The following is a 26,633-nucleotide window of genomic DNA, read 5'->3' on the forward strand; positions in this document are numbered from 1 at the left end:
ATAATTGTTATTGGGATTGTTATTATTACCCGTAAATCGGGTAATTTTGGCCAGGATAATTGTGGCATTAAATTCTCATATCGTCCCATCCATACTCAGGGTAAGCGTTATTTCACCTAAATAAGAATCTAGGTCGAACTATCACTTTAAGAAAGTGCCAAGCACAGTGGAGGAGGTTTCTTTCACTTCTGCTAAAATTGGTTTCTCTACTTTTCTCTTTGTGCTCTTTTGCTTTGCTACCATATAGGTCCAATAAGATCATAGTAATCAGAGTAGTGTTTATCCACTTGAATGTAAATGGGAGGATGATAATGGATTTGATAATACCCATCTCTTTTTACCTGTTTTCAGGTAAGAAAATTATATAATTACTAGTAAGATAAAAAATATGTAACTATTGCAGATTATTGGATTTACATTACCAAACTGACACCCTGCTGAATAGGTTTACAAATGTCTTTCAAATTCTTTGCAATTGGCATTACATGTGCATTGAGTTGTCAAGAATGTTTGATGACAAATACAAGTTAAATTGTAAAAAGTGGGAGTTGATCAGGATAAAGCACAGTAAGTGTCAAGACCAGGGATTGAACAGCTATAGGTAAGGAACGATATATCAGAGTATATTAGACTAATACTTTTATCTGAATAGGCATCTTTTATGCTCCAGTAATTTGTTTACTATTTATTTTGCTCTATTCTTAAGTCCTGTTATTTTATTGTTATTCATTTAAATACTACTAGACTTGCTAATCCACATTCCATCAGTCAATACCTGTAAAAAGTAAACTCTTGTGGTATACCTACTGTATGTTTGTCCTGCGTAATTACACAACCCTTTGGTGAAATGATAGGTCTTTACGCATGGTCACTCCTGTCATTACTTGGTGAACTAAAAGAGGAAGAAAGATGCACACAAGAAACTTCATAAAATCAATAGACTGAAAGCTAAATAGTAAGTCTGATATAGTTGACATTAGTTATAGCAGCAAGTGTCATAGTCTTCACTCACACTGTACATTTGAGAAAGTCTCAAATTTGCATTGGCTTTTCTTCTAGAGCTATGTCTCTTTATTTCAGAACCCATATTAAAAAGACAATGTTCTCTGGGGGACCAAACTCATAAAATGATATAACTACAAAGCTGCTTGCACATAAATGAATGCTTTGTGCATGTTCATGTTGAAATATTTATTCATTTTTTTCTTACATAAGAGGGTGAAAGTTATCAATTCCATTTATTGGTTCAGAGGAACTTGTGGAATTGGGTGGGTGAATGGGTTGCAAATGAACCAATCAAAGGAAGAATCATTAGGAAAGAATTTCGCCAGGACCCTGGTAAGTGAAGGAACCTGGTCACTTTGGTTTTACACATACAGGTGAATGGAAAACACATACTGAGAGAAAAGATGTCAGAGGTCATCAGGAAGAGCATAGTGAGAGCACAAGTCTGGGAAAGGCTGTATAACCATCTCAAAAAGATTTGAGCTCCATCAGTCCACTGTAAGGCAAATCATTTACAAATGGAGAGAATTTAACATGACAGGAGCTCGAGCTAGAAGGGGACATCTTTCTAAAATGTGTCCAAGAGCCACAACTAAATTTAAAGATGCATTTCAGGGGGCCAAGTGGGGCACAGGAAGCGTCTAAATACATGTTCTCACTAGAGAACATAATAATGTAAATAAAAAATGCTCAAAGCTTCTAACAGTCAGTATGTCCAACCAAAGAAGATGAAATCGAATCAGAAACCCCAAAATTGTGGATTATGTGTGAAGAGAGTAATTTGTTCATGTGTAATAGTGTGGAGAGGAGAGTGTATTTGGTAGTGTCAAGAGAAAGAGGAGATGGTTGAAATCAAGTGTCAAAGACAGACAGGAGGCGGGGCAATGTATCATGAGGAGAATGCTTTGCCCCCCAAATATAGTTTGGGTAAGATGCTCCCCAATACTGTACTTAACTAATTTCTCTCGGGAATGTAGCTCTCTTGCCTTCATATATATTTACTCTATAGAGTCTCCTTGACATTTCCTACAATACATTCACTGCGGCGTATAGAATAGTTTTTTTTTTATGAGTCAATATGTATTTCATATCCATTGAGTTGCATTGTGGACAATGGGGTGGGCGGAGTAAAACACCAGCAACAATTGCAAATACACAGTGCCCCTTGATTTTTTTGCATATAATTACTCTATCCACTCTCCTGAACATTTCCTACAATACATTCACTGCAGCACATAGAACAGATTTTATTTTTACAATACATTTTTAGCATATACACTAAGCAAAGTGTCAAAATCGATACATTTAATATTATTAAAATTGCGTTTTACCGGAAGTGTTATTGTTGCTACCATAGACATCATATATAAAGGCTAGATACCTTGTCCGCGCTGTTGGCCAATGGAGGTCGGCGTCCGCACATGGCGGCCATCTTGCCACAGGCCGCTCGCTCACTCCTAACATTGTGTTTTTTTTAATTACCATAACTTGCTCAATTTTCTACCGATTTTCAAACGGTTTGGTTTGTTATAAATGTCAGAGATGTAGTTATGACACTGCATACATATGAACCATTAAAACCATGGACTTCCATATAAAAATATCCTCGAACAGAACCAGATAGGTGTAATGAATATACAAACACAAGGTATTTATGTTAAATCAATAAATAGACTACTAAAACTCAGTGTACAGAATGGCAACATGACATATATACACTTTTGTACTATTATAATAAATTACTATTATAATAAAATAAAATAATTACATGTTTTTTCTTTCTGCCGGATAACAAGCATCTCTGAACTGACCACATTTCAGCCCTCTAAGTCACATGATATGACTTTAGAAACGCAACTGAGCTCTAGCACCAGGTCTTGTGAAGCTGTGTGCAAAAGCATGAAATTGAGTACTTTAGACCATTATTTGCCAAGGTATGGTCATGCGTATTGTAAAATGCACTATGGAAACTCCCCATAGGACCTTTGGTTAGACAAAATGCTGACAATAAAATGCTTACTGTGTGGCAACCTCTTCGTGTAGAAGCATAATTAAATCAAATGAAAGGCAACACTGATGTTACTTGTAGACTATTTGGATTGTATGTCAGGGATTCTGATATAGAATGACTACAAAAAATATGGAATAATTACAGTCTCTATTTTTAAACTATTATAAAATATAGGTACATGATTCCCCTTTACAAATATCCGAAAAAGAAATGCTGTAGAGAGAACTACACAACTGTTGAAGTAGAAGAGGATAGTACCTTGAAAAAACATACCATGGGCTAATGCCCTTTGAAAAGGACAGTTTTATTAAGTTTCTGTCGCATGTTGTTGCTCTGTAAGCGGAGGTTTGTAATTCTGATGATGTGGTGCAGCCTTAACTTAAAAAACAGGGACACAATTAATTTTAACAGCATATGGTGGTGGCTGTCTATCCCATATTGCGTCTCGCCGATGTGCTCCCTTAACACAAACACATCCTCTGAACCGATCCTTTTTCGGACAATGTAAACAACCTCAAGCAGTTTGATGGGCTGTGATTGTCTGGTACTTTCTGCCGAATGACCCACTCTGCTGCCCTGACGACTGTGATGGAATCACCAGACCTCCATTGTTTTTTAAAGTCAGCAGGTGGTAGCTCTGGTCCTTGATGGCAGATGCAGCATCTGTCACCAGGCTGGCATGGCAGACATCACACGACAGCTTCTTCAGAGCCCAAATCCTGAAATGTTAGTTAATATAGTAATATCATAACTTATAACAATAATCATGAGGAACTTAAGGGAACACTTCTCTTTTTGGACAATCGTGAGATTGTTTTCCCCCAGATTTTGACTATTGGCACTTTTGGTTATAGGGAAAATCGACTTTCAGTTAACCTTTACCTGAAATGTATACGAGAGCGTTGTCCACAAGACCATCGAAGTGGACAGGAAGGTAGCTGTGGTCATGTAATAGGGCAGGAATGTCAGCAAACGGGGATGGAATATCATCTCCTCCTGCTGCAGAGGACATATCTACAGCTGACAGGCTTGTAGAGGTGTCGATGACAGCTGGTAGGGACTCTGTGTCATCTTGTGCCGTCACATTGCCTCTGCATGGTTTAACAACCCCACACCGGGCCATCAGCTTCCTAAAGATGTACTTGAACTGGCTGGCATTAGGGTTGTTATTCCAGCCACCGTAAAAAAATATATATATTTATATAAAGAAGAAAAGATATGAGTATAGTACACAGATATTCAATACATGCTTTAAAATGTTTTATGCTTACATTTTATTTTTTTAAGACAAATTAGAACTAGCCACCCCTGAATGATCTTTCCACATAAAGTTGAATAAGTTGAATGACATTATCATAAAATTCAGACAATATCGCTGTCCTTCAAGCAGCACAGGAACCAATCTGAGCAATCCTGTGCAACTTTGCTGGTTAGCAGCTTAACTGTAATGCTAGCTGCTATAGGTCTCACTCAAAGCTTATTGTTATTAGCCAGCAAATAACTACAACCACATCCACAAATATTGTAATTTAGACAAAAGATTAGTTGTCATAAAATCGTTTTTGGTGTCAGTAAAACCTTTATAATCGAACAGCTTGATTGTGATATTTGCCTTGATTACTTGAGCAAGTAGCCGTGATACACAACTATGCTGCACAATTAAGTCGTTTTTAGAAAAGAAAAGCTGCGATTTCAACATTTTCAAGCATTCAGAATTATAGCCACGTTAATAACGTTTGTAAGAAACCAAACCGTTTGTATATCCGTCAAGGTTTTGGCGAGATAAGAGTATTTGTGTTCGTGCTGATCACTCAGTACGAACACAAATGTTGCCAAACACAACACATGTTGCCAAATCAATAGAGATACAGGGGAGCTGGGATGTAGGTCTCGTGGAGATTATATACCCTCATAGCTGGAAAAATATCCTGAAAAATTTGTTTTTCTACAAAATAGACTCTAAACCCCCTGAAGCTATCAGACTCAAAACCGGTAACTACAGTGGGGAGAACACGTATTTGATACACTGCCGATTTTGCAGGTTTTCCTACTTACAAATTATGTACAGGTCTGTAATTTTTATCGTAGGTACACTTCCACTGTGAGAGACGGAATCTAAAACAAAAATACAGAAAATCACATTGTATGATTTTTAAACAATTCGTTTGCATTTTTATTGCAAGTATTTGATCACCCACCAACCAGTAAGAATTCTGGCTCTCACAGACCTGTTAGTTTTTCTTTAAGAAGCCATCTTGTTCTCCACTCATTACCTGTATTAACTGCACCTTTTTGAACTTGTTACCTGCATAAAAGACACCGGTCCACACACTCAATCAAACAGACTTCAACCTCTCCACAATAGCCAAGACCAGAGAGCTGTGTAAGGACATCAGGGATAATATTGTAGACCTGCACAAGGCTGGGATGGGCTACAGGACAATAGGCAAGCAACCTGGTGAGAAGGCAACAACTGTTGGAGCAATTATTAGAAAATGGAAGAAGTTCGAGATGATTGTCAATCTCCGTCGAGCTGGGGCTCCATGCAAGATCTCATCTTGTGGGGCATCAATAATCATGAGGAAGGTGAGGGATCAGCCCTGAACTTACACGGCAGGACCTGGTCAATGACCTGCAGAGAACTGGGACCACAGTCTCAAAGAAAACCATTAGTAACACATTATGCCGTCATGGATTAATATCCTGCAGCACACCCAAGGTCACCCTGCTCAAGCCAGCGCATGTCCAGGCCCGTCTGAAGTTTGCCAATGACCATCTGGATGATCCAGAGGAGGAATGGGAGAAGGTCATGTGATGAGACAAAAATAGAGCTTTTTGGTGTAAACTCCACTCGCCGTGTTTGGAGGAAGAAGAAGGATGAGTACAACCCCAAGAACACCATCCCACCTGTGAAGCATGGAGGTGGAAACATAATTCTTTGGGGATGCTTTTCTCCATAGGGGATAGGCCGACTGCACTATATTGAGGGGAGGATGGATGGGGCCATGTATCGCGAGATCTTGGCAAACAACCTCCTTCCCTCAGTAAGAGCATTGAAGATGGGTCGTGGCTGGGTCTTCCAGCATAACAACGACCCGAAACACACAGCCAAGGCAACTAAGGAGTGGCTCCGTAAGAAGCATCTCAAGGTCCTGGAGTGGCCTAGCCAGTTTCCAGACCTGAACCCAATAGAAAATCTTTGGAGGGGGCTGAAAGTCTGTATTGCCCAGCGACAGCCGCAAAACCTGAAGGATCTGGAGAAAGTCTGTATGGAGGATTGGGCCAATATCCCTGCTGCAGTGTGTGCAAACCTGGTCAAGAACTACAGGAAACATATGATCTCTGTAACTGCAAACAAAGGTTTCTGTACCAAATATTCAGTTCTGCTTTTCTGATGTATCAAATACTTATGTCATGCAATATAATGCTAATTAATTACTTAAAAATCATACAATGTGACTCACAGTTGAAGAGCACCTATGATACAAATTACAGACTTCTACATGCTTTGTAAGTGGGAAAACCTGCAAAATCGGCATTGTATCAAATACTTGTTCTCCCCACTGTATAAAAACATAGAAGAGTTTGTCTATAGGATGAACCAGGCCTTAAATGAGAAGATTAAGAATGTGTTTTTAGGTTATGACAATATTCCAAAGTGAGTAAAAATTGTGAGGAAACTCAGTCAACTATCAAGACTTGAGGCAGTTTAGCCTACATATTAGGGATGCGTTCTGACAGATGGCTGAAAACAAAAGATAATTTCAGCCCACTGGCTGTAGACATACACAAAGGATTTTGTAACATGTTTGTGTACACAGGTATTATATATTTTCAAAGGGTCAGTGACAGTTTTATGCCACTCCTACGGACAGTTCATATAGAGGGAACAGATGGATAAATTATCACAATTAATTATACGCAGCCACATTATGTACCTGTAACCAAGAAGTATATTGAAAACATGCAGATTGAGATAAAGACTAAAAATAATGTGTTTGATTGGGGAAGTGATTGTTAAACTCACTTCCCCAATCAAACAGTCTTCTTTACATATTTAAAGATGTTACACAATCCGCAACTTGACCCTAACCGGTACATATCTTATTATGTTGATCAGGTAGGGAACAGACTCCCTGGTTACTATGGCACCCCTACTATGTATGGTTCAGTGGATGGAGGTATATTTCGTAATCTGTTTAGAATGGTTTTACCACAAACGAAGAGAGGCTTTAGTATAGCTAAGCCACATCTGAAACCTGCAGCGAAACCTATTGTGGGTGAAGTTATATTGAACGTTATGAGTAAACGTACAGCATCAGATCCTGAACAACAAAGAGGTTCCGGTGGACTCATGATGCTGGTTCACAGAACTAAAAAGAGAGCCCCTGGTGTGCGGATGCCTCCTCCTAAAAAGCCAAAGTCAGCGGTTAAAACAAAATAATTGAGTCAGAAGTGACGCAAATGCAGGAGGTCTGCAAAAGGAATAGGATGTCAGCTGAAGCAATAAAAATGGAGCTTGACCATTTTTCGGCCCCCATGACAAAATTTTCTATAGATAGTACAAATTACGTTGAGGTCATGCTAAACCTGGCCCTTACAGGGAACAGCCCTATATAATGTTTTATCCCTGATCACGGTGAGCAATACTTGGACCTGAATAACACTCTGCTAAGCGAAAGCATCAAAGTGACCAAGAAAGATGGCAGTAATATTCCAGCTGATGCCAAGGTGGCTCTCTGCCACTCTTTGGCTCTCTGCCTACCATCTTTTCACAAGTGGACCTGACATTAGTAGATCGACTCATCAGTCAAAGCAGCTCTACCTACCCCTACAGGGTAATAATGGAAACTAATTTACTCTCTAGACACACACAGCTTGTTTAACAAAGATACAGGAGGCGATATGGAGTCCGTCGACCTCACAGCCGTTCCACCGCCTGCAAATAGAGGGTTGACAGCACGATCGGGTTACACTAGAAATTCCCAAAGGGTGGATCTTTTGGGAACAATGAATAATGAGATTTTCTTTTAAGAGCGTTTACTGCTAAATACCATTGATTTAAGAATCAAGTTATCAAGAGCAAAGGATGAATTTTGTCTGATGGCTGCAGGACAACCTGTTCAGCAGCCAGGACAGCCTGTTTTTGGGATTGCTACTCCGCTACATTGTTATCGGACTGGTTGATCACGAAGCCTGCACCAGCAGTTTTGATTAAAACCCCTTCAATTTCCGTCATTTCAATACAGAGTATGTAGCCCTCTGTCAGGACGGACGTCAAATTCCCGCTAAGGCCTTCCAACCGAATTTCAACAACGATCTATGTGTTAGAGAATTTTACAATCTATACCTGGCTACAGGGAGACATTTAAAAGATCTGGCCTTGTCCATTGAGAGAAAAAATTACCCATCTGGGTATACCCTGTTCACTTTCAACTTATCCCCAGATGATGACAACACAGGAAACCTTTCACTGGTCTCCACAGGCAGCCTGTGGTTGGAAATGCGCTTCTGGGAAGCCTTAGACCGGACGACTACTATGATCGTGTACACATGCTCCGATTCCATCTTGGAAGTAAACTCCCGAAGACAAGTCTTGGTGGATTATTATTAATTAAAACCAAAGATGAACACCCAAGAGATTGAGAGTTTTATGCATCGAATGGTCGGAAAGCAGTTCCGTGGAGTATGGGCTTGTGACGAATTACCTAAGGATACTTGTAGTAATAGACCCGCTATGTTCATTGTTAATACCCATTCTAAATACATGCCCGGGGAGCACTGGGGAGCCGTGACTTTAAAAGAGGAAGAAGGCAGAAAAATCATAACATTTTTGATTCCTACGGGTTTCCATCGGGGTTTTCTCTTTTTCCCAAATCAATAATTTCCTTTTAATGAGAAACAGATTCATAATATATTACAGAACTAAACAAGTACAGGATGAATTTTCTACAACCTGTGGTCATCATTGTATTTTCTATCTCTGTCAAAGAGCCAGAGGGCTTTCATATGAAGATGTTATATCACAATATAGTGATGATTTAATGATGTCATGGTTGATTGTTTTGTTAGAAAATATCTAAATTGTTTAAATGTACCCCCTTTAAAACCTTATACTCAGTGTGCATGTTCAAGACAAATGTTTAAAGAAGGGCATAAATGCTAAGTTTTTTGTCAAATGTATTTTTATTGTAATAGAAATCTCATTATATTGCAATTATCAATTGTGTATTTATTCAGAAAATTGTAACCAGTCTTCGGTATTGTTCCTTTCAAATGAGTGTCTTTTGGAGGGAACCGATCTGTAGACAAATTCTATAATTAACCACACCGGCCAGGGGTACATTTAAATCAGCCATGGTCTCAAGAAAATGGGTCCATTCTAGAGGTTTTCTGTCTTCGGATATCTTGTGTGAGGCAGTTAAATTTTTGATCAAGTAAATCATATTGGAGCCTCTTACAATTTTCCCATTACTGATGAATTCACCCTGGAACAAGAGGATCTGTAGCCTAATTTTTTGGGAGAGCAGAGGCAAGTGTCCCGTGTTATTTTCATCTTGTTTCAACAAAGACAAATACCTTTGTAAGAGTTGAGAGTATTTCTTTGCCTTGTCATAAGGGTTCATTCCTTTCATGTTCAATACATCCTTCATATCCGTATCCAGATCCTTTCAGCCGTTTGTCTAATAGTTTCAGGACCTTGTTGCTTAAGTTTATCCAGCTGATGTTGAGGCACTAAATACATTTTGTTAGATATTAGCTCCCGCTCCTGGGAACGATTAGGCTACTGAGGAAAGGGAGGGCTACGCTTAGTAGGGGTAGGATGAATCCGCCCGTCTGCTGTATGGCACGCCTATTTGTTTTAGTACTGTTCCTTTCATCCACAAATAGCCGAATGACTGCCTTTTGCCTCTTGAATTTTTTACATTTTTCCTGGCTGAGTGGGATGCGCCCTTTGAGAACATTCAAAGCAATCTTGCAGAAGGCAAAATAAGATCTGAAGAACAATGGGTCAAGGCAGACTTGCGTTTTTTAGGGCTGGCTATGACGCTTTAAGGTCTACCAGTAAATAGGAAAATGCTTCTTTTGTTGCGTCTTCATAAAATGCTTGTCTCCCCGCATACATTTGCTGGGCCAAAGTGTTGATCCCGCAGTTTGTCTCTAGGATTTTTAAACAAAATCATATAATCGGAGTTCAAAATAATGATGCAGCTATTTTTACCCTGGTGAAACCCATTTTGTACCAAACAGAGCACAGATAACTGTCGATGGTGACAATTATTTTATGGGAGGTAAAGATTTCCTCACTAGTTTTGTCTTTTATGAGTGATTCCAGGTTTACCTCTAGGGCGTTTTCATAGTTTTGCGTGATGCCTTTGACCTTCAAGACTACGCAATTGTTTTTAGTCCTAAACCCATAACTCTTGGGTCCAAATGATGACCATTCTGTGATATGATCACCATCTTCAAGTTCATTTGTTAAACCTCCAAATTAATTTCTCAGAGGGGGCTTCCATTCACCCTGCTTGCTCACATAGACCACATAATCTGTGTCGTGGTATAGAACTCTCCTGTGTAGCTCTTCCATAAGATAACATCATATTTTACCTTTTAACGTGTTGAGAGATCAAAAACCTTTTTGAATTGGTGAGAGTTTTTTCTTGAGAGACGTTTCCTTGAGTTCTTCAACAAATGACTGAATGGTAAAGAGAGAATAATGAAACTCTATAACTGTTTTTGACAAAAAAGTTGTGAATATTGTAAATCATGTGGTAAATAATGATCCAGTCATCCACGAGATAGCAAAATATCTCTATAAAATAATTATCTTATTTTGCTACGTGACCATAAACGGTCAGCCAACTATAACTGAAGCATTAGTAGTTTGGTAAATCATACACCCATATATTGAGATCCTAACTTTCATATCTTGACTTTCAGATGCCACTCTTATAGCTCTCAACACTTTTCCTTTACTTCAAACTCGGTAGCAAAGTCTGGACCTCTATTGACTATGCTAAACACGTTTACACATATTGTACCATTCGTATACCCCCAGCAAAGGTTTAAATGTACCCTGTTCTAAGGTGCTACCGACTTCAGAATCTGTATGTATGGGTTATTTCTTAGTAGAATAGATCTGTAATAGCGAATTGATTGGATCGTAAATATATTTTAAGGTATTATCACTAGATTTGATCTCGCGCTCTAAACTCTCTGTTAGGCTATGAATGATCCTTTCAATGTCCAAATTTGTATACTCTGGCAATTTCGGTTAGAATGCATCGTTTATTCTAGCTCACATATGTTAGATCCGTTCAAATACATAACCTTTTCCACGTAACAAGGATTACTGACCAAAGATGTTGTAACACTCCTCCGGGGAAGAGCTATATCCAGACCCAACCCTAACCAACAGCTGTCATGGACACCCTAGGAAGACACAACCCCCTGGGATTTATTTATTTTCGATTTCAGGAACTTCCACTGATCACTACACACGCAGGATACTGTCACACCCCTTTGAGATTTATGTATTTGTGACAATGTCTGGGACCAATGTTGATGTAGCATCTGCTTAAAGATATCCCTGAAAGCTACACATTGGGAAGACACTGTCCCCAAAGTATTATTTATTTGCAAGCTCTGGAACTACCCCTGATCACTACATCTGACACAGGATACTCTCACAACACCTTGAGATTTATGCATTTGTAACATACAATGTATCGGAACACTGTTGAAGTTCATGCCACATGTGTCGTTTGTATATTCAATCCGCCATGTCCAACCATTTTTCCATCCGCCATGTCATGCTGATCCATCAGCTGATTAAACAGAGGTATTTGAGTTCTATACACATTAAGAAAATGCTTCTTTGGCGCATCACATATTTCAGGAAAATCTTTTTTTTCTCTCCTCCGTTCTGTGGCCTTTTTCGTAAGTCTGGGTTGTCACGGGTGTATCACGAAGCACAGATGCCATATTGATTCCCATACAGAGTAAACAATTTATTCAACTGCAACTGCAAACCAGGAGAAGTCAAGCTCTTATTTATTTGTGACTCTGTGAAAAAAAGCTCCTGCTCAACCCCCTTTCATTTCAAGAAACCCAAAACCCTTCTCCTACCAGAGAAGGATCGAAGACCCTCTCAAAACTTTGCAAAAACAATCATGACAAGGGACATGTTGTGTATGAAAGCATATAGTTAACTTAATTAAAATGTTAATGCAATCCCACATTGCACTCATTTTCCACTTTTGCCTGCAATATTTCTGTCAATATGAACATTTTAATGTAATCATGTGATTTGCATTTTCTTGTACTGGTATACACATTCGCTGACAATATTAAAATGGTTTTCAAAATCATGCCCCGCTTTGTGGTTAACACATTTCCAATGTTAATTAAAATGTGAATAATGAAAACAGTGCCACCCTTTGCAATTGAATTGAACGCTGTTTTCCTAACTTAATGAAAATTACACTGCAATGCAAATTCATTTTCATGTTCTAAGGCCTTGTCAGTCATTCTCTGAAGGCGGGGACACTGTATAACATGCCAACCAGAAATAGGTAGACTACAATCTATGGGTACAATAGCAATTGCAGAGCTAGTGCAAGTAACGTTTGATTTTGCAGATTATATTGAAAGAAATTTGATATCCTGGTCAGATGCTCATGAAAGAATAGAAATGATAATTGAAAATGTAGCTGAATTCTCTGCGATCACTAATAATGATATTGACCCATTAGTGTTGGCAAATTAATCACACAACAATTTTCAGCTGTGCTAACATAGTTACCAAAGGGATTTTCTAATTATCAATTAGAATTTAAAAATGATAAATTTGGATAAGCAAACACAATTGTGCCATTGGAACACAGGACTAATGGTTGCTGATTCTGTACGCCTATAGATATTCCCTTAAAAATCTGCCATTTCCAGCAACAATGGTAACAGAAAATTAGCATTTCTTTCTAAAACAACGACATTTCTAAGTGATCCCAAACTTTTGAACAGTAGTGTATATGCCATCTTATTTTAATAAACATAATCAGATTAATCTGATTACATGCTTTTGAAACATCCACACAGAGTTGAATTATGTCTGTTACACAAAGTCTGCATTATTGCAAATGTTGATTTTTTATTTATACATGTTATCTGCAATAACTTTGTCTGTAAAAATGTTTTCGTCTGCTTAGTGTGCCAACTCACTTTAACTTTCAACATTGACCCTGTTGCTTGGAAGAACATCAGCACACCTGCTGCTGGGTTTGGCTACAAGGTGGTCCAGATTAACTCAGTAAAGTAAGAGAAACGAAGAGTAAAACATTATTTGAGTTATTTATCATAAAAAAGTAGTTCTATTCAGGTAGTTTTGCTATTCAAAAACATTTTATATAGTATTGTGAGATTATTTGCATGCCAACTGAATGTTTTTGTACAGAATTAGTAATTTGTTTACAGAATGTGGTTGAAATAATACTGAAATTCTTAATATTATGACTATGATAAAAGTTTAGTGTTTTTTGTATGTTTTGGTTGGGATGGAATGATCTACCATTTGACTGATTTGATTGTTATTGAACTATATAATAATGATTGTTCTACTGGTTAAGAGTGTGGTCTCTAGGAAAAACCTACCGGCCAATCACTTATAAAAAAACTTGTCAACTGATTTACATAATACACATATAATATGGAAATGTTTTCTAACATATCTAATATCTCTCACAAGGTTGCTCATTAGTGCCCCTCTGGAGCAGTATAAACAAAGCTTGAGGGGAAACGTTTACCACTGTGAACTTACCAGAGATAGAGATCCATTTTGCAAGCCATTGCCAATACAAGGTAATGTAAATGTTTAATGGCATAAATAAACTTTTCAAACACTTATTTTCATTGGTAGCAAACCATTTTTGATTGTTGTTTTGAGGGTGCCTGTTTAAAAAAAGGAAGGGCTAGTAAATCATCCCCTATTTTGTGTTAACCTAGTGCCCAGTTTTGGGGTCAATATGTCTCTTGGTTTGACAATGACAAAAGATCCAAAGTCGTCAAACATCTTGGTGAGTTCAGTATTTTTACATTTAATGTGAAATATTAAACCCTATTTGTGAACCTCATTACATGGGGGAATTTGACAACATCAATTGAGGATATAGTTGCTGATGTTTTGAAATTTGGTCTAAAGCTAATCTTTTTTTGCAGTGGATGTAGCACAGTTTTGTGTTCATCAACTGCATAAAGATTGAGTTTTTCCAGATTGGCTTTGGACCATCATCATTATTATGTTCTGTTACACTAATTGTTTGCATATTATCTGGTTTATTCCATTGGTTTTCACCAAAGTGCTGTAACATCAGTGAAAGCCAATGGAATAAACCAGATAATTTACAAACAATTAGTGTAACTGAACATGGTTGTACGGTATATGGTATGTATTAATACATAGCTGGTAATAATTGTAATAATCCTCCCATTTTGTGCATATTAATTTCCACCATATGGCCTCTAGGTATGTGGGCCAACCATCCCAAGAGATTGCAACACCATCACCACCTACAATGGCATGTGTTTAGAAATAAAAAATAATCTTCAAGTTGGATCCCGTGTACCTTTGTCACTGGAAGGTAATCAAGTCTGTGATGGGGTAGGGGGTTGGAAAGAAGTGTGTGGTCCTCTTTATATAATGTAGAAATAGAGGCTTGCACACTGAATATGTATCTAAATGTTTTTATCCAATATCGAAATTTTACCTGATAAAGATCTAGATTGGCACACTCAAGAAACTTGGTAATTAGCAAATTGGTCTGCCAGAAAACATTATCATGAATATTTAATTAACAGTACAGAAATTGTGATATGACAGTGAATATACAGATGTAAAGTATCATATAGTAACAATTGGTACTGTAATATTTTAATTATGTACAAACAAAATAAAAGGCCACATATTTAAGTTGACAATATTCCCATTATCCTTGTCATTTTGACTAGAATGCCCTGGACAAACAGACATAGCCTTTCTATTGGATGGTTCAGGTAGTGTATACTCAGAAGATTTCAATCGAATGAAAACATTTGTGAAAAATCTGATCACGCAATTTCTTCAAAGAAACACTCAGGTAAGAGCATCTTTTCTGTTTTCGTGAGGTAATGCACGATACTGCTTAACACCTACTAAGGACAAACTTCTGTACTCTTTTGTCTTTTAAATTGCTGTGCAGAACTTTGGTTAAAGGGGAAGTTGGTTTTGCCCTTTTCCGGCCATTTGTCATCACCACAGGAAGTTTTTTATGGAAGCGTATAGTTAACTTAATTCCAATGTTAATGCAATCCCACATTGCATTTTCATTTTCCATTTTTGCATGCATTATTTCAGTCAATATGAAAATAATGCATGCATTATTTCAGTCATATGATTGCATTTTCATTTTCAGGTACTGGTATGCATATTCACTTTCAATTATAAAAGGATAATGAAAAGCCATTTGGCATTTCATTTTCAAAGTCATGTCCCACTTTGTGGTTAACCAAATTCAAATGTTATTTCAAATGTGAAAAGTGAGAAACAGCGCCATTCATTGCAATTGAATTTCTACGCTGTAACGCTGTTCACCTAACTTTAATGAAAATGTATTTTCATGTTATACTGCCCTGTCAGTCATTCTCTGAAGGTGGGACACTGTTTAACTTGCCAACTGGAAATAGGTAGGCTACAACCATAGACGTATGGGTACAATGCAATACAATGGCAACAGGGCTAGTGCAAGTTTCGTAGGTAGTATTTAAAAGCAATTTGATTTCCTGGTCAGATGCTCATGACAGAACAGAAATTATAGTAGAAAATATACCTGAATTCTTGGCGGTCACTAATAATGATATTGACCCGTTAGTGTTTGTAAATTTAAGAGAAGCTAACAACTTCCTCTTGCCATCACGGTGACACTTTTAATCTGTGTTATTTAACAGCACCACATACAGTATGTGACAGATTGTCCAAGGTAGTCTGTGATGGCTTGGATGCCCTGCCACATGCGTCGGGATTCAGAGTTGTTTAAGTGCTCCTCAATCCGCAGTTTGTGGTAATTTCTTGCCATCTTGATGCCCCATTTTCAGGTTGGCCATGGATGAGCTGTAGGCCTCCGCATCGACGGATCTGAAAGCAGTGTTGCGCAGCTTTAGCAGTTGTTGGACATCTGTTCATCCACGGCTTCTGGTTGAAATGTCTTTATTAGTTTATGGGTAGTGACATTGTTAATGCAGATGTTGATCCAGAACAGAGGAAGCATATGTTTCAATGTCATATTGGAGTTAAGGGTAGCTTGAGTGGCAAACAAACTCCAGTCTGTGTTGAAACTGGTGCTGTAGGAATCTGACCCCTCTGGCCAAACACCGGCCCTCATTCATGTAATCTTCTCAGAAAATATCTCCAATTCGAATGTTCGGAGACACTTAACGATCATCTCTAAGTGTGATTCACAAAATCAGATAAAACAGAGGATGTGAGAATGCGCTGAACATGTCCCTATTTACATAAGACACACCTGTAATTTATGCGGGTGTGGCAATCAGCAACCCATTAATTTACAGATTTCAACATAAATTATAGCCTGAAATGGCTAATTAACCATTCGTCATTCTCCATAGCCGAAATCCATTAAAAAAGCAAGTTCTTCCATCATAAGAGTAACTGCTCGACCCAGAACCGCTGGTTAATTTATTCTCTCACTAGTCATTTTAAGACCTGTTAGCTAATCAAGAAATTATATTGACCATTTATGATCTCCAAGTATGTCGATACGGCCAGAGTGAGTTGGGAGAAGCAAGGCAAAGCAAGTTTAATTGTCTAGCGCATTACATACAGAAAAGCATTTCAAACCTTACACACCCATGAAAACCCAAAGAAAATTCAGAATATAGTGAAATAAATAAATAATACAATATAATAGCCTACGGTATTGTTACAATATTTCATATTGTGGTATATTTTTATGTGTTATATTCCTCATCTTATTTCTTTATTACCTATTATTATAATTATAATGTAAAACCTGTAAAAGTGTGTGTAAAACCTGTAAAAGAAAAAATGCAAGCAAAATGGCAATTCTAAATGTTTAAAGAAGCACATTTAATATACAAGGTGCATGTGCCGTTGAAATGCAGTGGTGAGGTTCCTGAGGTAGACACATACATGCAACAACTGAAAAACTTCCATTATCAGGCTTTGCAAGGCAGTGTCAGAGTAGTACAAGGGTGTAGTGCAACAAGGACCTGAGAGGTGGGGGAGGGGGGGTGTAAGTGATGGGTCACAGAGTTCTCTGGGTCACAGAGTTCAGCAGGGTGACAGTGGATCTGGAACTGTTCCTGAGCCTGCTGGTGCGGGACAGAACAGAACTGTACTGCCTGCCTGATGGTACTGCCTGCCTGCACTGCTTGCGCTGGAGGTCTGCGATGGCAGGAAGCTGGGCACCAGTGATGTGCTGGGTGGTTTTTATCACCCATTGCAGGGCCTTCTGGTCGGCTATGGAGCTGCTACTAAACCACACTGTGGCACAGTTTATCAGAATGCTCTCGATAGTGCAGTGGTAAAACTTCACAAGGATCTTGGAGGACAGGAGGTCTTTCTTCAGCCTCCTCAAAAAAAGCGCCTTTTTGACCAGAGCTGGGGTGTTGTACCATCGATGATGACTGGGGCTGCAGCTTTTAGACTTCCTGTAATCCACAATGAGTTCCTTGGTTTACTTTACATTGAGGGCCAAGTTGTCTGCACACCATCCCACCAGGCGCATTACCTCTTCCCTGTAGACTGACTCGTCATTGTAACTAATCACGCCTACCACCATGGTGTCGTCGGCAAACTTGATGATGGTGTTGCAACTGTGTACAGAAACGCAGTCGTGGGTGAAGAGGGAGTACAGGAGAGGGCTCAGCACACAGCCTTGTGGTACACCAATATTCAGGTTCAGGATGGAGGGGGAGAAGTTGTCTAAACTGACAGACTGGGGTCTGTTGGTTAGGAAGTCCAGAGTCCAGTTGCAGAGAGAGTGCCAGATCCCAAGGTCATGGAGTTTGTTGACCAGGGATGACAGTGTTGAATGCTGAGCTGAAGTCTATGAATAATATTCTCACATAGGTTTTGGTTTTATCTAGGTGGGTCAGGATACGACAAAGATAATATTGATCAATACCAGCTCTGTCAGTGAAATGATCATATGACTGTACTCACTGATGGTTTCACATGTTTAATGAGGGGTAAATACCTGGAGAGTAAGAACAGTGAAAGGTGATCAGACTGTCCCTGGTGGGGGAAGGGAATGGCTTTGTATTTAGTCTATTTTGTTCTCCAGTGACCATTCGTTACAGAGGAAAAGGCAAGGTAGTGAAGGCCAATGGGGGGGCTAGCATCAGCCTAGCCTGGTGGTCTCCATGCCTCCCACACCTATGTTTACAATCTTGCCACTGCCTCCGGGCACTTCCAGCCGGCGATGTGAATAGCGTCTCCCGGGGCGTCTTTGCGATCTCCGGTGGAAGTTATCAAAAACTCTCTGCATTGTGCTCCAATGACCAGGAGTTCTTGTCAGTTGTATAGAGTATGCTAGACTGTACTGAGTGAATAAACTGAGAACGTAAATTACTGCTAATTTGCCAAAACTAGGTACAGCGCTGGGCTTCACGATGTACATGTGCCGCCATCTTGGTCATGAGCCAAATTTGCAGTGTCAGCATCACCAGGTGAGATGCCCACCTCTGGGGATGGATTAGGCCCATCTGCCTAATTATGACATAGTATTACATTTTTTCAAAACGGTTTATGATAGAGAGATTCAGGTTTTCTTGCTGTTTTTCTGAGATTCCGCTGAAAATGGCCATGTGCATTGTGTTTACGTAGCACATTTCTTGGTTGTTTTCATACATCCAATGCAACCTAACCCTAAGGCACACCTGACCAATGAAAGGGTTGCTGATTTTCGAAATTCTATGCTCCATCGACCAATGGAAGAATGTTGCTAAGCAGTATATTTTCTTGTACCCAATCAGGGGAAGGTCGACTGTTACGTATTCTAGCAAATCAATTGGACTATGTAGGCATATCCATTTAGGTTTGCACGGGCTGGATAGCTGTGTCCTGAACACAGAGGAGGAATGCTAACAACATGCTAATGGAGCATGATAATTGAGCACACAAATAGAGAAAGGATAGGCTACGTTTGTTCAACAGTTTAATAAGTATTATTATTAGTAGTATAAAATGGAAAAACTGGTAAAACTATTTTACCTAATGTAGCCATAGTGCTTTTCTGTTTGCACGAGCTGTGTAGCTGAGTGACCAGAACACAAAGGAGGAATGCTAACAACATACCAACGGCGCGCACAGACAGAGAACGGATATGTGTTTTCAAAGGGTTTATAAGTATTATTAGTAGTAGTATTAAATGGCAAAACGTAAAACACTTCTACCCAATGTAGCCAAAGTCCTTTTCGGTTTGCACGAGTTGGATAGCTGAGTGACCAGTACACAAAGGAGGAATGCTTACAACATGCTAACGGAGCACGATAACGTCCATTATAGGACTGGTACAGTAGGTAACATCAAATAACCTGTTTATCATGAAATACAAATTAAAGTTATTGTCTGCTTTGCATATTTGGAATGGGAGAACTGTTCCACATGGTTGTGAGGTCTGAATTCAATGATAAATAATGGGTGACAAAAACCTATTGGACTGCTTGCACAAAATATTAATTATTTTGTTGTTCTATTCACATTTGTGATACAATGCATATTTTTGTAAGAAAAAGGGTTTGCCAAGATTATTTGTAATTGAAGAATTGTTCCACAAAAATTAGATTTTGCTTTTAAAATGATTTACTTTATTTGATACCAAAAACATGATCCATATACATTACATACTGTTTATAAATCACAATGTAAAAGTAATGAAAACCGAAAAACAATAACTACATCCACTGGACTGGATAAACATTACTGTTAGAGTAGCAAACAAAACATCTGTGAATTTCAAGTTAAGTTGCTTTTGTGACTAATAGGTATTAGACATTTTATTTTTGTTAACTAGCTAGCCAACCTTGAATGGCAGGAGCTCTGCCGTCCATGAAAAGATGGTGGGAACAAACCCTTGTTTCAGATGGTTTTTAGTCATTGGCCACAAAGTGATCGCTGCTCACCATCAGCTGGGCAACCACATGAACATGTGCAGTTTGTCTTTATCGAACAAGGGCATTATTGCATCTGACTTCCTTTCTTAAAGACCAATAGTAAGACACTCCTTTGTCCCGCATCTCATTTATCAATCTTAGAACCACAAAGAAAATTATGAACTGGATGACAGACAAAGACGTTTGCTCTAGAACAAAGTAGGGTTACAGAAATACAACAGACCTAAAAACTGTCTGGGGTGATGACATATGGTCAGGGAAGTGTCAAAGGGGCCAAAATATTTTTTCTGTAAACTTCCCCTTCAAAACATTTCACATGTACATCCGTGCACCACCTCCTACTCTGTTGCTGACATGTCTACCCCTGTTTCCAACTGTTAAATATATGTGGCCATACTTATTACATAGCATTCTGTGCTGTGTCTCTGGGTTTAAAATTGGAAGATCTGGGCATTTGCAGTAATAAGTTATGTTTCCTTATGTTAAACTCCACTTTCTCTTTTGGTCAGTCATGAGGGTTTCAGTGACTGACCTTTTGTTTGAGCTCAATGCCATCTCTATGGATGGCTCCGGAGGCTTTCTTGGGTAAGAATCTGGTGGATTTCCTTGGCTGGCCCCCCTGTTTCGTCCCCTGCTGGTTGCTAACACTGGTGGAACAGTTGTGGATTAGTTTGGCTAGATTTTCCCTGAAAACTAATGGTTGCATTTTAGCAGTGTTGGATCGGCTATCTCCTGATGGAACTAAAGGTCCTTGTTCTTCCAGGTTGTTAACAGTCAGAGTTGGTGGGAATCAAATAGCCACCATTATTTAAGTTAAAGTTGAGTTTGGACATCGTTTCTAATGTTTGCACTTTCTGCAGGCTGTCCCTAACTTTGACCAATTTCCTGGTGGAACTGGAGGTTCCTTTTCTTCTAGGTTCCAAGCAGTCAGAATTGGTGGGAATCAAATAACTTCAATTTTCACAGTTGGTTAGTTTGGCCATGTTTCCCTTATTTTTGTAATGCTTGCATTTTAGTTGAGTTTTTGTTCTCTGTGATAACTTTTGTAACATCCTGTTTCAAGCTCTTTTCCCATTTTGCCTGCTTGCAATGAATTACAATCAGCTGGTGTGCCACTATTCATGGCTATCCTGCGTCAGGGTATTATGCAATGCGGCTCACAAAGCCCAATATAGTATTGGCTGCCGGTCTGACCTCCTGGGTTTCTTTTCAGAGAATGTCAGAAGAATGAGCAGAAGACTGGTGAATCTGGCCCCTTTGCTGTCTCAGGCTGCAGCCTGCCTTTGAACAGAACCCTGGTTTCGGCCATCGTGTCAGAGACTCCCTCGGTTCTGTCCTGTTCCTTTGACATGTGGTCGAGGGACATGGAGGATTACCCACAGTCATTGGAGTGTGTGTGACTCAGTGTGTGTGACCACTATATAAAACACACAATGACTCACCACTTTAAGGCAGTCACCCAACTCATGTACTGGCTGCGCTGTCACCAACCGTAGTTGGTGATATTTTGTGTTACTGATCGTACACTGTTTCAAGACACATATGATCATAAATGTACATATATACACCAAGTATACGAAACCCATACCTGCACAACAGTGGGGCTGCAAATACCTTGTCTGTACTCAAATGCTAACTCACCCTACTAGCATCCTCAAGGCAAGGGACAAAGAGTTTGCCCACTAATTAGGCAGAGCTTTTATCCACTATGTAGAATGTCACCATTTCCAGTCCCTACAGAAAACACCAGCACCAAACTAAGGCTTAGCTATCCCATACAGTTTTACTGCCTTTGTCACCCCCTCTGCCGTGTTTGTGAGGGAATGAGGTACCACGCATTTTGGGCCCCATGCTGTTCAAGTTGCAATGAAGAGTGGATCTGAAATCAGTGAATACAGGCGTACGCTAAGTACTTATAGCCCAGGAGGTGAGGCTCCCAGCTCCTTTGCCTCTGCTAGGCCTCATCATGCATGATTCTTTTCCATTCATGGGACCTCATTCACTCCCTTCAACTAAGGTTGTATTTAAAACCCAAAATATTTCCCAGTTTATAGCATGAAGACTCACCACATGTCACTCATTTACTCTGGGTGCAAAGCTCTGGATCTACACATATGACAGTGTGTCCCAGTTTCCATCAACATCCATTGAAGAAGTGGACCAATTTTCCACTGGCCACGATCAAATGCTCAAATCTATTAATATTTAAACCCAGAGACAAGTCAGCATACAACATTTTTATTCTGTTTACATATTGTGTTTGTGTCTCATATTTTGTTTGTTATCCTACAGTTTGCAATTACCCAGTTTTCAACAGATTTTAAAATCCATATGAGCTTTAATGATTTCAAAAGCAACATCCAATCTTGGGAGAATAAACTACAAGGCATCTTTCAACAAAATGGAATGACATTTACTGCTAAAGCCATCAACAGAATTGTGTAAGGCATATTTAAATGTTTGCAGGGGGGTGGTGGGAGGGGGTTCTAGAAGTAAACATTCACAACAGAGACAAATAATAGGCGAATATGCCATTTTCTTCCTCCAAGGTACAAATGTTAAAGCCCGAAAATATTCTGCGGGGTGAAATTAACATCACAGTTTTTATACAGAAGCCATAGCCATCATGCTTTTAGGGAAAGCCTACATTTTCTTTTTTTTTATAGGACTGAGAAGGTTATTTTTTTAAACAACATTCTACTTCCAAATGAATAACAATCAAATGATGCCAACACAATCTAAAATGTTATCACTTTCAAAAATGTATGAATACATCATGACGGTGGCATATTAGGCTACTGTTAGTCTAGCAGTCAAAGCATCACATGGAGGGTGGAGCATCAGTACGTGAAAGGTGGGTATGTCAAATCCCATAGGCTTCAAGATGAAAATAATCTCTAAATCTGTCTTTGATCCAAAAATGTAAACTTATTCGCTACATGATCTCTTTAAAAACTGGTTGAACATCCCTTGTCTGCAGATTTTCAACTTGAATATACTGCGCATATTTGTGAAATATGTAAAATACAAGGTTTGGATAAAACAACAGAAACAATAGAGGTTATTCCATGATAGCACCAGAACTTCCATTACAGAAAAACGATTGGTAAAACATAGCAAAATAGAAATAGAATAACAACGAAATAATAAAACATTGAATCAAAGAAACAGTGAAATGTAAAAATACATCATAATAATAAAACAAAAGAAGATAATAGAATAAAAACCAATAAAAACAGTGTGGTTAAGTTCAACGCTCAGTCATAGGCATGTGAAAAGAAGTGTTTTTAACCTGGATTTTAAAAGTAATATATACGTTTGGGGCACGTCTAAGATCTTCTGGTAGTTTATTCCAGTTGTGTGCAGCATAACTGCTAAACACAGTTTCGCCATGCTCTACTAGTTGACCTGAGTTCATAGATCAAAGTTCAAAATCTGGCACTTGGGGAGGCCTTTTACAGTAGCGAGTAAACAGGACACATGGAGCAGAGCTGAAGTAGGACATTCCTTTATTTCTTCAAAGAACGAAAAAAACAAAAGGTGAGACACCTTGAATTTGATTTCAGCAATACATTTCAAAAAGGTTGTGACAGGGGCATGTCTACCACTGTTGCATCACCTCTTCTTTTAACAATACTCTGTAAACATTTGGGAACTGAGGAGACCAATTGCTGTAGTTTTTGCTTGATATAGGATTTCAGCTGCTCAACATTTCAGGGGCTCCTTTTTTGTATTTTTCTTTTCATAATGCGCCAAATGTTTTCAACGGTGACAGGTCTAGACTGTAGACAGGCCAGTTTAGGACCTGCACTCTTTTACTACAGTGCAATGTAGAAAATACAGTGGGGAGAACAAGTATTTGATACAATGCCGGTTTTGCAAGTTTTCCCACTCACAAAGCATCTAGTAATTTTTATCATAGGTACTCTTCAACTGTGAGTGACGGAATCTAAAACATAAATCCAGAAAATAACATTGTATGATTTTTAAGTAATGAATTTGCATTTTATTGCATGACATAAGTATTTGATACATCAGAAAAGCAGATATAAATATTTGGTACAGAAACATTTGTTTGCAATTACAGAGATCATACGTTTCCTTTAGTTCTTGACCAGGTTTGCACACACTGCAACAGGGATTTTGGCCCACTCCTCCATACAGACCTTCTCCAGATCCTACAGGTTTCAGGGCTGTCGCTGGGCAATACAGACTTTCAGCTCCCTCCAAAGATTTTCTATTGGGTTCAGGTGTGGTGACTGGCTAGGCCACTCCAGGACCATGAGATGCTTCCTATGGAGCCACTCCTTAGTTGCCCTGGCTGTGTGTTTCGGGTCATTGTCATGCTGGAAGACCCAGCCACGACCCATCTTCAATGCTCTTACTGAGGGAAGGAGGTTGTTGGCCAAGATCTTGCGATACATGGCCCCATCCATCCTCCCCTCAATGTGGTGCAGTCGTCATGTCCCCTTTGCAGAAAAGCATCCCCAAAGAATGATATTTCCACCTCCATGCTTCACGGTTGGGATGGTGTTCTTGGGCTTGTACTCATCCTTCTTCTTCCTCCAAACATGGCGAGTGGAGTTTAGACCAAAAAGCTCTATTTTTGTCTCATCACATGACCTTCTCCCATTCCTCCTCTGGATCATCCAGATGGTCATTGGCAAACTTCAGATGGGCCTGGACATGCGCTGGCTTGAGCAGGGTGACCTTGGGTGCACTGTAGGATATTAATCCATGATGGCATAATGTGTTACTAATGGTTTTCTTTGAGACTGTGGTCCCAGCTCTCTGCAGGTCATTGACCAAGTCCTGCCGTGTAAGTTCTGGGCTGATCCCTCACCTTCCTCATGATCATTGATGCCCCACGAGGTGAGATCTTGTATGGAGCCCCAGACCGACGGAGATTGACAATCATCTTGAACTTCTTCCATTTTCTAATAATTGCGCCAACAGTTGTTGCCTTCTCACCAAGCTGCTTGCCTATTGTCCTGTAGCCCATCCCAGCCTTGTGCAGGTCTACAATTTTATCCCTGATGTCCTTACACAGCTCTCTGGTCTTGGCCATTGTGGAGAGGTTGGAGTCTGTTTGAATGAGTGTGTGGATAGGTGTATTTTATACAGGTAACGAGTTCAAACAGATGCAGTTAATACAGGTAATGAGTGGAGAACAGGAGGGCTTCTTAAACTAACAGGTCTGTGAGAGCTGGAATTCTTACTTGTTGGTGGGTGACCAAATACTTATGTCATGCAATAAAATGCAAATTAATTATTTAAAAATCATACAATGGGATTTTCTGTATTTTTGTTTTAGATTCCGTCTCTCACAGTTGAAGTGTAGCTATGATACAAATTACAGACTTCTACATGCTTTGTAAGTAGGAAAACCTGCAAAATCGGCAGTGTATCAAATACTTGTTCTCCCCACTGTAATTATTTAACAACATAAAAAAATTCTGTCTTTTTTCTAAATATCGCTGCGCAAAAGATACTGACACGCATAACTTGTTGTATCAATAAAACATACGCTAACTATCAGGCAATAGGTAGTGTGTAAATCATTTATTTATGTAATTATTCAGAAGCTCTCAAGTTTGACAAATTATGAATTTCAGTGCTTGCATATTTAGTAAGGGACAAAAAGGCATGTGGTTGAAACATTTTATTCTCGGTCACAATCAATCAATTTATTCACAGACAGTAGCGCTGGTGTCACAGCAGCAAGTCATCCATATGACCTCTGAATAAGCCTACCTCACATCTGTCCTTAATTGTGACCAAGAATAAAATGTTTCAACCATATGCCTTTTTGTCCTTTACTAAATATGCAAGCACTGAAATTCATAATTTGTCAAAGCGAAAATATTGTATTTTTTGGAATGTGCTGGTTATGATATCGGTATCTTATTTACTCTGGAGAATACTGTCGGACCTTCGGCAAGACTTTTGGATTGTTTATACATGACATGAACACCTCATTAGAATATGTAGCCTAGCATAGAAATAAAATATAATTAGAAACTCAAAATTGCTTTTTTTCTATCATTGCCATGACAAAACGCATTTCTCATTATTTTTCCTCAAGTTTACAATGTCTTAGTCTTTAATTATACGGTTAAGAAAGAACATTCCTATTCCATTCTTTAATGTTCTAAATGTTTTACGCAATTGGCATATGATGATCATGTCATTTCATTTATTTGCCACGTAAGCAAAGATACATTAACATGCTACTATATTCGTTCGAGATCAAATGTCTAGCAAGCTGTCGAACGAATAATAATGTCAGCTACAGTGAGGTAAAAATTTTTTGCTCCCCTGCTGATTTTGTATGTTTGCCCAATGACAAAGAAATTACTAGTCTATAATTTTAATGGTAGGTTTATTTGAACAGTGAGAGACAGAATAACCACAAGAATATCCAGAAAAA

At 38.9% G+C, this 26,633-nt stretch overlaps 1 protein-coding gene across 4 annotated transcripts in view; it reads left to right on the plus strand.

Annotated features, from left to right (window-relative positions):
- Positions 1-232: 232 nt before the first annotated feature.
- Positions 233-26,633, plus strand: part of LOC105030023 (integrin alpha-M) — a 66,936-nt gene continuing 40,535 nt past the window's right edge. For 3 of the 4 annotated variants that reach the window (XM_013133034.3, XM_020044340.2, XM_020044341.2), the window contains exons 1-7: positions 233-351; positions 13,225-13,330; positions 13,761-13,873; positions 14,018-14,088; positions 14,538-14,652; positions 15,020-15,147; positions 22,496-22,644. In XM_013133034.3, coding sequence (XP_012988488.2) covers positions 306-351; positions 13,225-13,330; positions 13,761-13,873; positions 14,018-14,088; positions 14,538-14,652; positions 15,020-15,147; positions 22,496-22,644 — 728 coding nt within the window. In that variant the 5' untranslated portion in view covers positions 233-305. Of the gene's footprint in view, positions 352-13,224; positions 13,331-13,760; positions 13,874-14,017; positions 14,089-14,537; positions 14,653-15,019; positions 15,148-18,067; positions 21,173-21,416; positions 22,645-26,633 lie in introns of those variants that run through there. The other variant, XM_013133036.3, reaches the window with a different exon arrangement.

The sequence above is a fragment of the Esox lucius genome, chromosome 5 (genome assembly GCF_011004845.1).
Source record: "Esox lucius isolate fEsoLuc1 chromosome 5, fEsoLuc1.pri, whole genome shotgun sequence".
In the NCBI taxonomy this organism is placed as follows: domain Eukaryota; kingdom Metazoa; phylum Chordata; class Actinopteri; order Esociformes; family Esocidae; genus Esox; species Esox lucius.